The 13,841-nt window shown below is 40.1% G+C and overlaps 6 protein-coding genes and 1 non-coding gene across 8 annotated transcripts; 4 read left to right on the top strand and 3 right to left on the bottom strand.

Annotated features, from left to right (window-relative positions):
* The first annotated feature begins 135 nt into the window (after positions 1-135).
* Positions 136-1,302, top strand: LOC103452319 (uncharacterized). Its single transcript, XM_008391822.1, has one exon. It carries the CDS (start codon positions 136-138, stop codon positions 1,300-1,302), a length of 1,167 nt encoding a protein of 388 aa, XP_008390044.1.
* Positions 1,303-1,894: 592 nt separating this feature from the next.
* LOC103452320 (nodulin-related protein 1-like) lies at positions 1,895-2,365 on the top strand. The gene has a single exon (XM_008391823.1). The coding sequence runs from the start codon at positions 1,895-1,897 to the stop codon at positions 2,363-2,365; it is 471 nt and encodes a 156-aa protein (XP_008390045.1).
* A 908-nt stretch (positions 2,366-3,273) lies between these two features.
* On the top strand, positions 3,274-5,257 carry LOC103451779 (uncharacterized). The gene is made up of 2 exons (XM_008391206.4): positions 3,274-3,408; positions 4,090-5,257. The coding sequence occupies exon 2, from the start codon at positions 4,203-4,205 to the stop codon at positions 4,989-4,991; it is 789 nt and encodes a 262-aa protein (XP_008389428.1). The 5' UTR covers positions 3,274-3,408; positions 4,090-4,202; the 3' UTR covers positions 4,992-5,257.
* A 143-nt stretch (positions 5,258-5,400) lies between these two features.
* Positions 5,401-7,085, bottom strand: LOC103451780 (remorin-like). Its single transcript, XM_008391207.4, has 6 exons — positions 6,869-7,085; positions 6,702-6,796; positions 6,352-6,612; positions 5,935-6,259; positions 5,764-5,845; positions 5,401-5,688 (listed from the first exon to the last, which is right to left on the bottom strand). Exons 1-6 carry the CDS (start codon positions 6,892-6,894, stop codon positions 5,497-5,499), a joined length of 981 nt encoding a protein of 326 aa, XP_008389429.1. The 5' UTR covers positions 6,895-7,085; the 3' UTR covers positions 5,401-5,496.
* A 384-nt stretch (positions 7,086-7,469) lies between these two features.
* On the bottom strand, positions 7,470-7,543 carry TRNAT-AGU (transfer RNA threonine (anticodon AGU)). The gene has a single exon. It is a non-coding gene; the product is annotated as a tRNA-Thr (tRNA).
* A 138-nt stretch (positions 7,544-7,681) lies between these two features.
* LOC103451781 (pentatricopeptide repeat-containing protein At1g08070, chloroplastic-like) lies at positions 7,682-9,494 on the top strand. Its single transcript, XM_008391209.4, has one exon. It carries the CDS (start codon positions 7,682-7,684, stop codon positions 9,290-9,292), a length of 1,611 nt encoding a protein of 536 aa, XP_008389431.2. The 3' UTR covers positions 9,293-9,494.
* Positions 9,289-12,108, bottom strand: LOC103414289 (probable leucine-rich repeat receptor-like protein kinase At1g35710). Of its 2 annotated transcripts, none has more exons than XR_011574692.1 (11): positions 11,738-12,108; positions 11,512-11,659; positions 11,327-11,398; positions 11,037-11,108; positions 10,863-10,934; positions 10,606-10,749; positions 10,432-10,512; positions 10,198-10,334; positions 10,005-10,076; positions 9,661-9,732; positions 9,289-9,573 (listed from the first exon to the last, which is right to left on the bottom strand). XR_011574692.1 is itself a non-coding variant. In XM_008352686.4 (11 exons), exons 1-11 carry the CDS (start codon positions 11,841-11,843, stop codon positions 9,483-9,485), a joined length of 1,002 nt encoding a protein of 333 aa, XP_008350908.1. In that variant the 5' UTR covers positions 11,844-12,108; the 3' UTR covers positions 9,289-9,482. The 2 variants fall into 2 exon arrangements, 1 of the variants encoding a protein (XP_008350908.1); XM_008352686.4 differs by having other exon boundaries at positions 10,263-10,334.
* Between the last annotated feature and the right edge of the window lie 1,733 nt (positions 12,109-13,841).

Raw genomic sequence — 13,841 nt, 5'->3', positions numbered from 1 at the left:
AAGAGGATCCAAATCCCAAATATCCATCCACCGAGAAGCATGTGCAAGTCGATTTATATGTAACCGGCTTCCACCCGTTTTATTAAATCCTCCTCACAAAGCAAAAGCAGTAGATCTACTTTTCTTCACTCACTGATGGATCGGCTTTCATCAGCTTTCTCTTCCTTAGGTTACGGGGACAAAGACGACGATGATCAATACGATGGCCAGAGAAAATCCGGGACAGAGGGTCACCACCGGTCCGGAGGTTACGGGGACAAAGACCAAGACGATCAATATGGTGGCGAGAGAAAATCCGCGACTGAGGGTCACCACCGGTCTGGAGGTTACAGGGAGAAATACCAGGACGATCAGTATGGCGGCGAGAGAAAATCTGTGACCGAGGGTCACCACCGGTCCGGAGGATATGGGGACAAATACCAGGAAGATGAATATGGTGGCGAGAGAAAATCCGCGACTGAGGGTCACCACCGGTCCGGAGGATACGGGGACAAATACCAGGAGGATGAATATGGTGGCGAGAGAAAATCCGCGACCGAGGGTCATCACCGGTCCGGAGGATACGGGGACAAATACCAGGACGATGAATATGGTGGCGAGAGAAAATCCGCGACCGAGGGTCACCACCGGTCCGGAGGATACGGCGACAAATACCAGGATGATGAATATGGTGGCGAGAGAAAATCCGCGACTGAGGGTCACTACCGGTCCGGAGGTTATGGGGACAAAGACCAGGAAGATCAATATGGTGGCGAGAGAAAATCCGCGGCTGAGGGTCACCACGGGAAGCCGGAGGGCCACTACGGGAAGCCGGGACATGCTGCACCGACGACGAGCGAGCTGATGTCTAGTGCCAAGATTGTGGCGGAAGCAGCCAAATCTTCGATGAACAAAGGCGGCGGGGAAAAGATCGACAGAGCTAGGGTTTCGGAGGCTGCTAGTAACATCCTAAGCGCTGCCGCGCACTATGGGAAGCTGGACGAGAAAGAAGGACTTGGGAGTTATGTTAGAAGGGCTGAGGATATGCTTCACAAGTACGGCAGCGGCGGCGGCGGAAGCGGCGGAGGAGGAAGCCACTACTCTTCTGAGTCTCATAACTCTGGAGGAGGAGGCCACTACTCTTCCGAGTCTCATAAGCATGGTGTGGGGAAGGAGAGAAGAGACGATGATGAGAACTATCCGGTGAGCGGAGAGCATGAGACTAAGAAGAAACATGGTAAAAAGGATGAGGAGGAGGAGGAGGGTGGATCAGGTGGGTTTGGTGATTATCTTAAGGTGGCTCAGGGATTCTTGAAGAAGTGATGATCGTCATAATTAATCACTAATTATGTAAGGTTATTATCCTCATGATCCTGCGGCACTCTCACTTAATTTGGCTTTCTTAGTTGTTAACTTAATTATGATGTTAGTTAAAGTTTGTTTTACTTTCTGTATTTGGTTTTAGGCCTTCCATTTCCATTGTGTTTTCCTGTGTATTATGTGTATGTATTTCTTAAGCAATTGTGTTTGTGTCATGTAGAAGATTTATGTATATGTGGGCTCTACTTTTCTTTCAAATAAACCCTCAATGCATATAAGACATCGATCGTACATTTAAATGTTGCGCCCTATCGAAGTTTTTCTCGGTGAGGAACGAGTGGCCGTAAAAATTCTGCTTAAATATTTGGCTATGATAATTAAAGAATAAAAAAAAGTGAACCATCAATTAACATCACCCAAAATAAAAGCTGTTTGTGGATAATGCATTAAAAACGGGTACATCACAAAGTGGAGAGAATATATACCCATGGAGAGTGTCGTATATATTCAACAAAAAGCTAATCAATTTCTCATCACTATATGAAAAAAAAATAAAAAAATATAAAGCACTGCTACATTTTCTTTGAATTAGCTAATGGATCGGCATCATGGGGATGAAAGGGATGAAGAGGATGATCAGGGCGAACATCGTGAGCGGAAAATGGGAGGAGCGAAGGAGAAGGGCGGGAAGCCATCGATGGGGGAGGTGATGTCGAGCGCGAAAATTGTGGCGGGCGCGGCTAAAGGGGAGAAGTACGACAAAGCTGAGGTTTGCAAGGCTGCCAGCACCGTTCTAAGCGCTGCCTCCGCATACGGTGGTTTGGACGAGAAGGAAGGCATGGGGAGTTACATCGGCAAGGCAGAAGGTTTGCTCCGCAAGTACGGCGGTGGTGGCACAGAAGGTGAGGGAGGTGGCCACAAAACTTCTCATTCTTCAGCTTCTGAGTCGGAGGAGAGCCCTAAAAGCAAGAAAAAGCACACTAAAAAGGATGACGGTGAGGAGGAGGGTGGGCATGGTAAATTTGGGGGCTATTTAAAGATGGCTCAAGGTTTCATGAAGGACTAATCCAGCAATCATCGTTAATCATTAATTACGTAAAGTTAATTGTCCACTTCAAGAAACTTAGATACACAGATATGTCAGGTGACAATGCAAGGCAATGATGCAGTGAACATTATAACGTGATTCATCTGAAGTACCGATACAAAACAGTATTTTCGTTGCATGGAAGTTTTTCTAGCATAATAAAAGAATATTATAAATTTCATATGTAAATTCCACATTATATTAAATTTGATTAATGAGACAGCTAAACTGAAAAAATCCGGTGCCAAATTGGTGTCTCTAAACATAATCTAAACAGATTTAGGTGATACTTTTCTTTTGGAAAATAGATTTAGATGTACATAGACGGGTTAGTCTTCAATAGTCCGTTCTACAAAATATCAATTGAATTGATAAAATAAAAATAACATTTTATCAATTCAATCTTAACTGTTTATTTTCCATACTACTGAGTAATCTGGACTATCGTAATTAGACACATCATACCATCTATATTTGTATCAGGTCTGCCCAACAAAACTTTGATTTTTCTTGGTTGGTTTCAAAAAACAGATAAAAATAATAATATTTAATTTGCATCCTATTCTATTCTCCCACTCTGTTTGCTCTTTTGTTTTTCCAACTTCATTTAGTTTGGGATATGGACCGTTGAAATTTGATTCAACGGTTACAAATATAGGGGCCTCTTAAAAAATGATAATAAGTGTAGCTGTTTAATTAAATTTCAACAGCCCGAATTCTGAATTAGATGGATAAGGTGAAAAGGGATCCGGAGGAGATTTGTTTCCTTTTCCAACAAAGGACCTAACCAGAATCCTTGTTGACCAAACAAACCAGAATCCTTATGACACGGGTTTGCCACCTGGCACCTACCCTAATTTTTAACACCGTTACGTTCTCTACGTCTCCTTTTCTTTGTCCTTTTAACACGGTAGCTGCAGAGGAACAGAGGAACCGAGCTCTGCTCGCTCATTCATCTGCCGCTCTCTCTCCGCCCTCTTTCTACATCCCCCCACTGCAGTTTCAGTCAATCTTGTTAAAAGGTAAAGTTTTGACCTCCAAATCGTCCCCTTTATATCTTAATTTGCTTTAATCGTCGATTCGAATCTACGTAAATATATGCCGCATTGAAATGTTGAATTTTGGGATAATTGTTTGTTCTGTTCCTTGTTAAAAGCTTGTTAATTTCGCCTGTCAATACTGTGATCGTGCAAATTACTAGAACCCCAAATCATATTTTGCTTAATTATTTGTTGGGTAGTTCATATCCTAGCACTTTGGTTTCTCCATCAGAAATCAATTTATGAGTTTTGGTGGGTACTTTAAAATTATGCTGCATTGTGTTAAAACTTAAGGATTTTTATGTTAACCTTAGAGAATGGTAAAGTATTTCATGTTCTAGAACCTAAATTGTTGTTGGTTATTCTTTGATTTTTCCCAGTATGCTAAGTGATTGTGCAAATTATAAGGTGTCTACTTCACTGGTGTAATAAGGACTCTACTGTGAAATGGGTAATTGTAATGATTGGGGTGTCTCGATTCGGAAGTAATTTTCATCAAGCAAGTTTGTGTTAAGGATTTTTGGTGCTGGGTTGGTCTATTGTTGCAGGGGTTGCCAATGTCATACATGTTTTTGTGTATTTGTTGAATAAATTACTTTTTCACGTCGAAAAAGGATATGTATATTCAAATTTGTAGGAACTAAACTAGCTTACTGTTGACAGGGTAAAATTGAAGAATTTGTGAAGATTCAAGTTTCATGGTTGAATGGTGTTGCAGTTTCTGCGGTTTTAGTAATTAACCCCTTAATTTGTGTCGCCCTTATTTATTTGTTACGATGTGGGGTTTTGCTTCAAATGCTTTCACAAGCGTTGGACTAAAAAGAAGCTCATCAGAGCCGAGTCAGGTTTGCTTGGACTCCTCGGACGATGAAGTCTGCTCGAATTCAAGCCGAGAGGAAGGGTTAGAATGCCCTATATGCCTGGAATCTTTCAACATTGTCGAGAATGTGCCCCATGTCTTATGGTGCGGTCATACCCTGTGTAGAAACTGTGTCTTGGGGCTTCAATGGGCTCTCGTAAAATTATCCTCTCAAAAGTTTAAGATCCCATTTTTCATTTCTTGCCCTTGGTGCCACCAGTTGTCTTTGCGGCTGATTTATAAGGGTAATCTAAAGTTTCCTCGCAAGAATTTCTTCCTTCTGTGGATGGTTGAGAGCTTTAATGGTGATAGGTTAAAGTTTGTTCCTGCAATCAGTGGGGAAAATCAACTAATTGGTTCTCCAATAGCAAGTTTGGCTATTGGAAATCAAGCTGCCAACGGTAACCTGAGGAGGAACCATTCTAGTTGTCCTTCACTTTCAAGGCATAACCGTGATGATAGGGGTGGCCATGTGGAGCGGCATCAATTCTCCCTGCACAAGTCTTTGGATTGCTTCATTCACATTACTTCCAAGTTCCCATTAGTCATATTGTTTCTCGTGATTGCATTTTTCGCAATACCTGGCAGTGCTATTATTTTGGCAATCTACTTGTTACTCACAGTTGTTTTTGCAATTCCATCTTTCTTGTTGTTGTACTTTGCATACCCTATTTTGGATAGGCTGGTAAAGGAGATAAGCTCGTGACACATCAAATTGAGTCTTCGCTATCCAAAGCCTTCTCAGATTCTGTTGTGTGTATGACAGTGGAAGTTTCAAGAGTGTATGTGGCAAGTTTTCTTGGGTAATTTGTAAGTTCCGACTTCTGTGTCTAAATGATCATCACTGATGTAACTATCATTATTAGTTTGAAGTAGCTGATTTCCTTTTGCCCAAGCTTGAGTACTCTCAAGATTGTTGCTCATGTTATTTTAGATGAGGTAATGAAAATTATCGTAGTGAATTTACATGCATGCTTATTTGAAATCCGCAGAAAATGAATAGATGGCTATGATGTCTAATTTGCTATATGAAATGAGTGCCTATTAGTTAGTTTGTAATAGGAAATTCCTTTGTGTTTAATTTATACATGTTTTAGATATGGTACGGCTAATAATGCGGTGGAACTCTTATTATGATTACACTCTGAGTGAAAATACAGGATCGTGAAAGAAATTTTACACTCTCGAAACTCGGTGAGCAACTGGTCTAGTTACAAGCAGAAGCATGTTTTAGGAGCTTTCCCTGTTGTTCTCATTGCATTTGCCTTTTCTTTCACCTTCAAGACTTCTTTCCTATGCCTCTCCTCTGCCTCTGCCCTAGCTCCTTGTGCAATCTGTTTGATAGTTTCCATCTCGCTGCTGAACTTTTGTAGTGCTTTTGCTCTTTTTCGCTCTACTTCACTCTGCTTTTCCAATAAGTGGATTATTAGTTCATGATCAGATTATTGATTATATATGAAAATAAAATGAAGCAAAACCTCTATTTTATGGAGATGGTTTGTGCTTTTCTTCTTCTTCTTCTTCTCCCATGCAAGTATTGTGGCGTTTATTTTCTCATGCCTGACAATGATATGGCTGTCAAAACCTATATGTAACATGATGTTTCAATTATAAATTATGAAAATGATCGCCGATTTCTGAGTAGCTACCTTTCTTTGAGTCTAGCGATCTCAGTTTCCTCCCAAATATCTGCTTGTGTTTTCGTTGTTCCAGGTCCTGTTGAACTCGGCCTCCTGGTTTCATTCCAATGGCTTTCAGGTTTCCTAGTTGTGGACAGATTGGGTTTCGGCGCTGCAGTTTCAGGGTTTACACCACCAGCGCTGTTTGACTGTTTATCAGCAAAAGTTGGAGTTTTCTTGATAGATGGGGCAGGAAGGACGGCCTTTTCGGGGTTCTTCCTGGTTGTGGCAATGCTTATTGGTGCCTTGCCATGCGGATCTTCTCGTTCTGGAGTCCTTTTCGTCGAACCTCCACCTAATACAGAACATCTTCTTGGTTCTAGTTTGAATGCTGGAAACTCAGTGTTTAGGGTCGTTAACAATGTTATGCGTATAAGATACTTTTACCTGAGAATATTTTGGAAAATCTTCCAGATTCCGGCTTTGAAATTGTTGTTTCTTCCCTTCCGCTCTTGATCCTCTCCAAAGTTGGTTTGCGCTCATAGCCCGTCCTTTTCTTATCAGAGATGGCCGAATCTTCGATTGATTTAACGGCCAATGCAGCAGCTCCCACCGCAGTTGCATGCTTCATTGCATTGCTAGCATCATAATCCTGACTCGTTTTTCCCGAGAGCTGTCTCTGGAACCAGTTCTGGGTCTTCCTTTTCTCTGCAAGAAATAGCTTAAACCACTAACAAAATTTGTTCCCTCACCAAACCATTTTGTATATTATGCAGAGACAAAGAGCCATATATTACCTTTGAAAGACTCAGTTTTCTGCGGCGGTATTCTTCGGCCGTAGACGCTGCCTGACTCTTCAGTCTTCTCTTGTCCTGCACCGGAAAATCTCACCCTAACAATAGTGATTAGTAATCATAATTACATAATCAAGGTCGAATATTTTCGGGGTTAAGGGCCGAATTACCTCATTTGGTTAACGAAAGGCTCCATTCTTTCAGACGAAACGAACTCGGAATTTGCTTCTCTGTGAATAAGGGTTTGGTGCTCATAGTCTGGTGTTTGTTTGAAGGATAAAGTAGAGAAGATGAGAGCTTGTAGAAAGCTAGTTAGTAGGCTAGTTAGTAGGCTTACTTTGCACGCAAGTTAGGGCCTTCTGGTGAAGGAAAGTATTGCTTCTTTTCAATGATTCTTAGCTTTCAGAATTCTAAAAGAAAAAATTCCATGAAACAATTTTGCAAATCTTTATATTTCGAATAAAGTACTTAATATTCCAAAAGAAGATAAATGAGTAAAAGTAGAAGAAACAACAAAATCAGTCATAATTTGAAACGCGTGCATTAGCTTTTTCTTTTATGCTTTTAAGAAGTTTATGAACAAGTGTTATATCTAAATCAGAAATATTGAGAAATAACTCGTTAACTATAAGGAACTAAACAATATTTAACCGAGAAAAAGACGATACATACTAGATTAGAAATGCCAACCTTCCCCAATGGAAAGTCACTCCTTTGATTCTCACTTCAACATTCTCGGCTAAAAATAATGAAATAAAAAACATAGAAAGATGCTTTCATTGAGAGTTGAACTCAAGACCTCCCGCTTACTAAACGGGTGCTCTAACCAACTGAGCTATGAAAGCATTCCTGCTGATACCCTTAGCCGAAACGTTTTTATTAAAACCGATCAAACTAACACATATGGGCTTTCGAAATCTACCAATACATCATTCTTTCCCACTTCCATTCCCATCAATTGAACATGAAGGTGTCGGGTGCCCATGGCATTATACAGCAGCAGCAGCACCACCAGCAGATGTCTCCAACTGCTAGAGAAATGCAAGAACATGAAGCACTTGCAGCAGGCTCACGCCCAAGTCTTCACATCTGGGCTCGGCAGCAACAGCTTTGCTTTGAGCAGGCTCTTGGCCTTCTGCTCGGACCCACGCCATGGAAGCCTCTCCCATGCTTGGAAGCTCTTCCAACACATCCCACAGCCCACAGTCTGCATCTACAACACAATGTTGAAATCTTCACTGCTCAGAAATGAACTCATCCTGACCGTCCATGTGTTTACCAAGATGTTGCAGAACGGGATGTGCCCAGATAATTATACCCTCCCTTATTTGGTAAAGGCTTGTGCGAGGATGCAAAGGTCTTGTCTTGGGGAATTGGTTCATGGGCTCTGTTTGAAATTGGGTTTTGTTTCTGATATCTTTGTGGGTAATTCTCTGGTGGTTATGTACTGTGCGTCTGATGATATGAAGGGTGCACGGTACGTGTTCGACGAAATGCCTAGCTTAAGTGTAGTTTCATGGACGGTCATGATTTCTGGGTTTGCAAAGGTGGGCGATCTTAACATGGCGAGATTGTTCTTTGATGAAGCTCCGGTGAGGGACAGAGGAATATGGGGTGCCATGATTTCTGGGTATGTGCAGAATAGTTGTTTCAAGGAAGGTCTCTATTTGTTCCGGTTGATGCAGTTTACGGATATAGAACCTGATGAGGCAATTTTTGTGAGTATTTTATGTGCGTGTGCTCATTTGGGAGCTCTGGATACTGGGATTTGGATTCACTCGTATTTGAATCGGCTTCGGTTGCGGTTGAGTGTTCGTTTGAGCACTGGTCTTATCGACATGTATGCTAAATGTGGGAGATTGGAGTTGGCTAGAGGACTGTTTGATGAAATGCTGCAACGAGACACGGTTTGCTGGAATGCGATGATTTCGGGAATGGCAATGCATGGAGATGGCGAAGGTGCACTTGAACTGTTTAGAGAGATGGAGGCTGCTAGGGTTAGGCCAGATGATGTTACTTTCATTGCTTTGTTTACTGCTTGCAGTTATTCCGGCATGGCAGATGAAGGAATGAAGGTGTTTGATAAAATGTGTAGGATATACAACATTGAGCCGAAAAGCGAACACTTTGGATGTTTTGTTGACCTTCTAAGCCGCGCTGGGCTCTTCGAAGAAGCAAAGGAGATAATTGCAAGAATACCCACTTCAAGTAAACCCTCGGAAGAAGCGGTGGCTTGGAGAGCATTTCTCAGTGCTTGTTGCAATCATGGACAAGCTCAACTAGCTGAGGTTGCTGCGGAGAAGCTCTTTCAGCTGGAACGGCATAGTGGGGTCTATGTCTTGCTCTCGAATTTATACGCAGCTTCGGGGAAGCACGGTGATGCCAGAAGAATCAGGAATTTGATGAGAAACAGGGGAGTAGAGAAGGCTCCGGGTTGCAGCTCGGTCGAGATCAATAGGGCAGTTCATGAATTCATTGCCGGGGAGAAAACTCACCCGAAAATGGATGAAATTCAACTAGTTTTGGAGACCATAAAAAAGCACTTGGATTTTTCAGGCAGCGATCAATATTTGTTTCTAGTTGACCAGACTTAAATCAAAGTACTTGGATTTACCATATAAGCAACTCCTTGGGGAGTTAGCGACATAGGAACTCATCAGTCACGGCAAAACTTCGTCGATACAGATTTCTATTTCATTAATTCAGAGACCATATGAACCCTTGTTTGGGCAGTACTAAGCACAATTGGTTAAAACAAATAAATAAAAGTTCGATGTCTTTTGACTAAACGAGAAATTCCGTGTCGGTGAGCTCGAGAACTTTGTGTATGCCTATTGGTTTTACGCCTGGTCGGAATGCATTCCCCTCAATATACCTGTGATGAACATGCAACCAAGATATCAAATAATTTGCTACATAAGTTCAGGAATTAAAAGTTTCCGAGTTCCAGGCAGAAGCTTACATGTCTTTCAAAAATGGGTGTTTGTAGAAGGCATCGGGAATTCTCCCAGAAAATTGATTGTGATCCAAGTACCTAAAATCGATAAAACAAAAATCTCGATCAGAAATGAAAGAAATTACATATTCATTCCTCAATCTTATGTAAGGGTAGATCCTTTGTCAAGGTTGTTCAGTTAGCCCAAGGTTTGCTATAATAATGATATTAAGTTCGCTGGTATCGCAAGAGTCTAGATTCAAGTTGAATATTGGGATAAAGAAAGAGGAGGCAACTCCTCGATGAAAGTTTCGACACCAACTAGTATAGCACAAATGCAAAGAGAATAAATATCATAAGAAGAAACTCACAAGTAAGTCAATCTCGGAATATGGGAAAGTCCTAATGGAACAATCCCAGACATCTTGTTGTAAGATAGGTACCTGTAACCAATCAAAAGAATTAACCCAACAAACTTCTTCTCCGGTAAATACATAATAAAATCCATCCTCGATGATGATAGTAACTCAAGAGTTCAGAAGCAAAACTTCAAAGGAGACATACAAGATTTCCAATGAGAAAAAGAAAGAAAGAAAGACCGAGAGAGAGAGAGAGAGAGAGAGAGATACAAGATTTCCAATTTGGTCAAGTTGGCGAGCTGTGTTGGAATCCCACCCGTAAGGTAGTTGTTGTTTAGGTAACTGCACATCCCAGTTTCAAAAACAATCACTTAATCTTTCATGTCATTTATACTAGAGGTAAAAGTAATTATGTATTCACCAACTTGGATTAACTTACAGGTTACGCAAAGCTGGAAAGCAGCCCTCAATACGTATGAGTTCCCTAATAGTACCCACCAAATGATTGTTACCAACATCCCTATGAACAAATAGCATCACAACGGCACACACGTTAGTAACCAGATACAGATGCATTATCATTAACAACATGTGAAGACTTATGTAAACATACAAATGCCGAAGATTTTGCAGAGTTCCTAGTTCTGGAGGAATCCTCCCAACAAGGCGATTTTCTTGCAGATAGAGATAACGAAGCTCAGGAAGATTAGCAAGCTCCTTCGGGATTTCCCCCTTAAAACTATTAAAGCTTAGATGCCTGCAGAACGATTAGTTGATAAAAAAATAGTGAATAAGTAAATCACGGTGAATTAGTAGTCCAAACAAGAAAATTCAAAGACATTGCGAAAGAAAGAATCAAAATTCACTCACAAATGGGTCAAACTCTTGAGTTCACCAATTTCAGGAGGAATGACATCTTGTAGCTTATTCCATCTCAAATTACTGAGAAGCAACGATAATTAGTAAAGAATTAGAAATCTAATCATAGATGTTCAATAGAAACCAAATTAATCTTAAACAAAAAGAAATAGAAGGGGGGTGTACAGCATTTTGAGACGCTTCAAACGTCCGATTTGCGGAGGAATTGGGCCGGTCAGCTTGTTGTTATGGAGATCCCTGTGACACAGACACAGTCCCATACATATATAGCAGATTTTTTAAAACAAAGATCAAGTTTTGAGTGTTGACAAAAACTAAGAAACAACTTATGGGTTATTAATGATGTATTTGCAGCTTATAAATTAAAGATTTTGAAACGTCAATTTGTATCAATTGTGATAATTGCTAAGAAATTAAAGAACAGCAGATTGAAGAGATGGTGGTCTTGGTCTTACAGCCTAGTGAGATCCAAGAGATTGGTGACGGCAGTAGGAAAAGGCCCAACAATTGAGACTGCATAAACCTCCCTGCAAATTTCCAAACCAAAAACAACACATAAATGCACAATCTTCGGTTAAAACCAAAAACTCCGGGACATCGGATCGCATGGAATGGAACGTGGAAGAAGTGATGTTCTTACAATTCGGTGACGACTCGGTAATCCCCTTGAGTGGAGCAAGTGACGCCGGACCACGGCGGAAGGTCGCCGTCTCCGCACGGATCGTCTCCGACCCAGGCGTACACCACTCTCCAACCCAGCGACGCCTTGATCTCGTTCAGTGCTTTCACTGCCCAAAGAAACCACCAATTACCATTAACTCCCAAATCACAATCGCAGAGAGGGAGAGAGAGGCGGGAGGACTTACTGTCGCGTTTGAGGGTTTTAGCGTCGAGAAGCAGCGGAGGGAAGACGAGGAGGAGGAGGAGCACCAGAGAAAACGCGGCAATTGGAAGACGAAGCGCCATTGTCATCTCCAAAAGAGAATTTCGGAATCTCTGATCTCGGACTTCTTCACTCACACACAGTTTCAACTCGGATTAAGCAAGTGGCATTTAATTATCTGATTAGATATAAACCTCTGCACTTAATTATGATTTGTTAAGTAATTAGCTGAGAGATTAGTGATTTCACTTGAGCTTCTTCAATCTCTCCAAAGTCTTCTTCTGCCAAACGCGGAATTGCAACTCTGCTTTCGTCCGTCGGTGACCTTTTTTCTTAATTTTTTAATTTAATTTAGGGGTGAATTCAATTGAGAATTTAAGAGACTTTAATGGATTTATAAATTCATGGATTTTTATTGGGTTTAATTGATTTGTAAATTTCATATAAAATTTTGATTCAATTATCTCGAAATGTCATGGGAAGAGATGAGATTTGTAGATACTTAAAATACACTACGAAATCTCTCAAATTCCCTTTAATTCCTCAATTTTCTTAAATTCTTTAAAATCAATTTATAATTGAATACACTGAAAATGTTATAAACTTCTTTAAAATTCTAATTGAATACATCCGGATTTCTAAGAATTTTAATAAACTATCTTAAAATTCTAATTAAATACACCCTGAATTTTAGATAATCACTTAAAATCTTGATTGAATACCCCTTAATTCATTAAAAGAATTAAAATCTCTCACAATCTCAATTGAATACAACCAATTTCCTTCATTTCTATTGGTCGGGCCTCCTCCGGGTTTGTTTTCTTTGGGCCTCCTCCCGGGTTTTTCTTTTGAGCCCGGTCTAGTTTAGTTATCTACGGGTGTACTCATGGGCCGTTTTTGGGCCTTTCATTTTTCTCTTTTCAATATTACTAGAGCAGTATTGAGCAACGAGACTTCGAATTCAAATTTCAAAAAAATATAAATAATTTTAATCAACTGAGTTATAAATTTCATGCATCTTTTGATTCTTCTTTGTCTTCTAAAACTTTATTATTCTTAATTTTTCGAAATAACATTTTAATCTCAAGGATAGAGCATTGTCTTCTGCTAATACATCTCTAACAAGAACTCGATTTTATCCTTGGCGTTGTTCAAAAAAGTAAAGATGTGTTAGTCAATTTACTCCACGACCTTGTAAGGTATCGTTTGAATATTTTTGTTTACACCCAATAACGCGTTTCGTTATTAAATGCACCTTCATGATATATGCAATTTATAATTCACCTTAGTATACGAGGAAAGCGAGAGATGTATGAAATATAGGACTTTGTTATGACATGAATATCATGGGAAACACATTCATTAACCAAAAGACCAATTGTGTCACGGGATTCACCTCACCTTATATGGGAATGGGAGATGCTATTCTCTTGGTTGACAAATTTAGGAAATTAATTTCAAGTACGTCACCTCAATTGTAATAAATTTTCGAGTGTATTAGAAATGGTCTAGTACACTAAATGTAATAATACAATTAGCTGATTTTAACACTTGTGCATCGAGCCGTGTTCCCGCACACTAAAAATTTCCACTCAATTGTGACATGAAACATGTTATATATCATGGAACATTTATGAACATGAAGTGAAGGCAAAAATTGAAAACCTGAAATCTAAATTAAATTCATTCATATATTTCATAGCTACAGAAGCTTCAACTGACTATACATACCCGAAGACTTTAAATTCGGACCCACATGGTACAAGTCCACTTTGACCTCAGAAAAAAGAAGAAGCTGTAGATCCAAAATATATTTATGACATTCATGGGCTTCTTTTGAGTTGCATGATCCCGCGAAGAACATCAATTCAAGAAAATTTGAGGACCCATTTCCATGCTCGTTTTTGCCGCTTCCACAAAAACTTGTCTCGTGACTTTAATTACGTACTAATTAAATCGACTTAACTATACTAAACAAAATTAAGGTGGTGATGCTATGTTAAAAAACAAGCATGGAAATAGTGTATTCATGGCACGCGAACGATCCAGTAGTAAGTAATTAAGAAAAAATATATAGAAACTATAGT

Source organism: Malus domestica, chromosome 13 (genome assembly GCF_042453785.1).
Source record: "Malus domestica chromosome 13, GDT2T_hap1".
Classification (NCBI taxonomy): Eukaryota; Viridiplantae; Streptophyta; class Magnoliopsida; order Rosales; family Rosaceae; genus Malus; species Malus domestica.
This window is presented reverse-complemented; position numbering and strand designations above follow the sequence as displayed.

What these genes read in the sequence shown, in the direction of transcription:
- LOC103452319 (XM_008391822.1), top strand. Translation starts at nt 136, where the DNA reads ATGGATCGGCTTTCATCAGCTTTCTCTTCCTTAGGTTACGGGGACAAA.
- LOC103452320 (XM_008391823.1), top strand. Translation starts at nt 1,895, where the DNA reads ATGGATCGGCATCATGGGGATGAAAGGGATGAAGAGGATGATCAGGGC.
- LOC103451779 (XM_008391206.4), top strand. Translation starts at nt 4,203, where the DNA reads ATGTGGGGTTTTGCTTCAAATGCTTTCACAAGCGTTGGACTAAAAAGA.
- LOC103451780 (XM_008391207.4), bottom strand. Translation starts at nt 6,894, where the DNA reads ATGGAGCCTTTCGTTAACCAAATGAG. An exon ending in ATCGCTAGACTCAAAGAAAG is followed by an intron (nt 5,846 to 5,934) that starts GTAGCTACTCAG and finishes TATCATTGTCAG; the next exon opens with GCATGAGAAAATAAACGCCA. An exon ending in ACCATCTCCATAAAATAGAG is followed by an intron (nt 5,689 to 5,763) that starts GTTTTGCTTCAT and finishes TTGGAAAAGCAG; the next exon opens with AGTGAAGTAGAGCGAAAAAG.
- LOC103451781 (XM_008391209.4), top strand. Translation starts at nt 7,682, where the DNA reads ATGGCATTATACAGCAGCAGCAGCACCACCAGCAGATGTCTCCAACTG.
- LOC103414289 (XM_008352686.4), bottom strand. Translation starts at nt 11,843, where the DNA reads ATGACAATGGCGCTTCGTCTTCCAATTGCCGCGTTTTCTCTGGTGCTC. An exon ending in TACCGAGTCGTCACCGAATT is followed by an intron (nt 11,399 to 11,511) that starts GTAAGAACATCA and finishes GGAAATTTGCAG; the next exon opens with GGAGGTTTATGCAGTCTCAA. An exon ending in TTGACCAAATTGGAAATCTT is followed by an intron (nt 10,077 to 10,262) that starts GTATCTCTCTCT and finishes GATTGGTTACAG; the next exon opens with GTACCTATCTTACAACAAGA.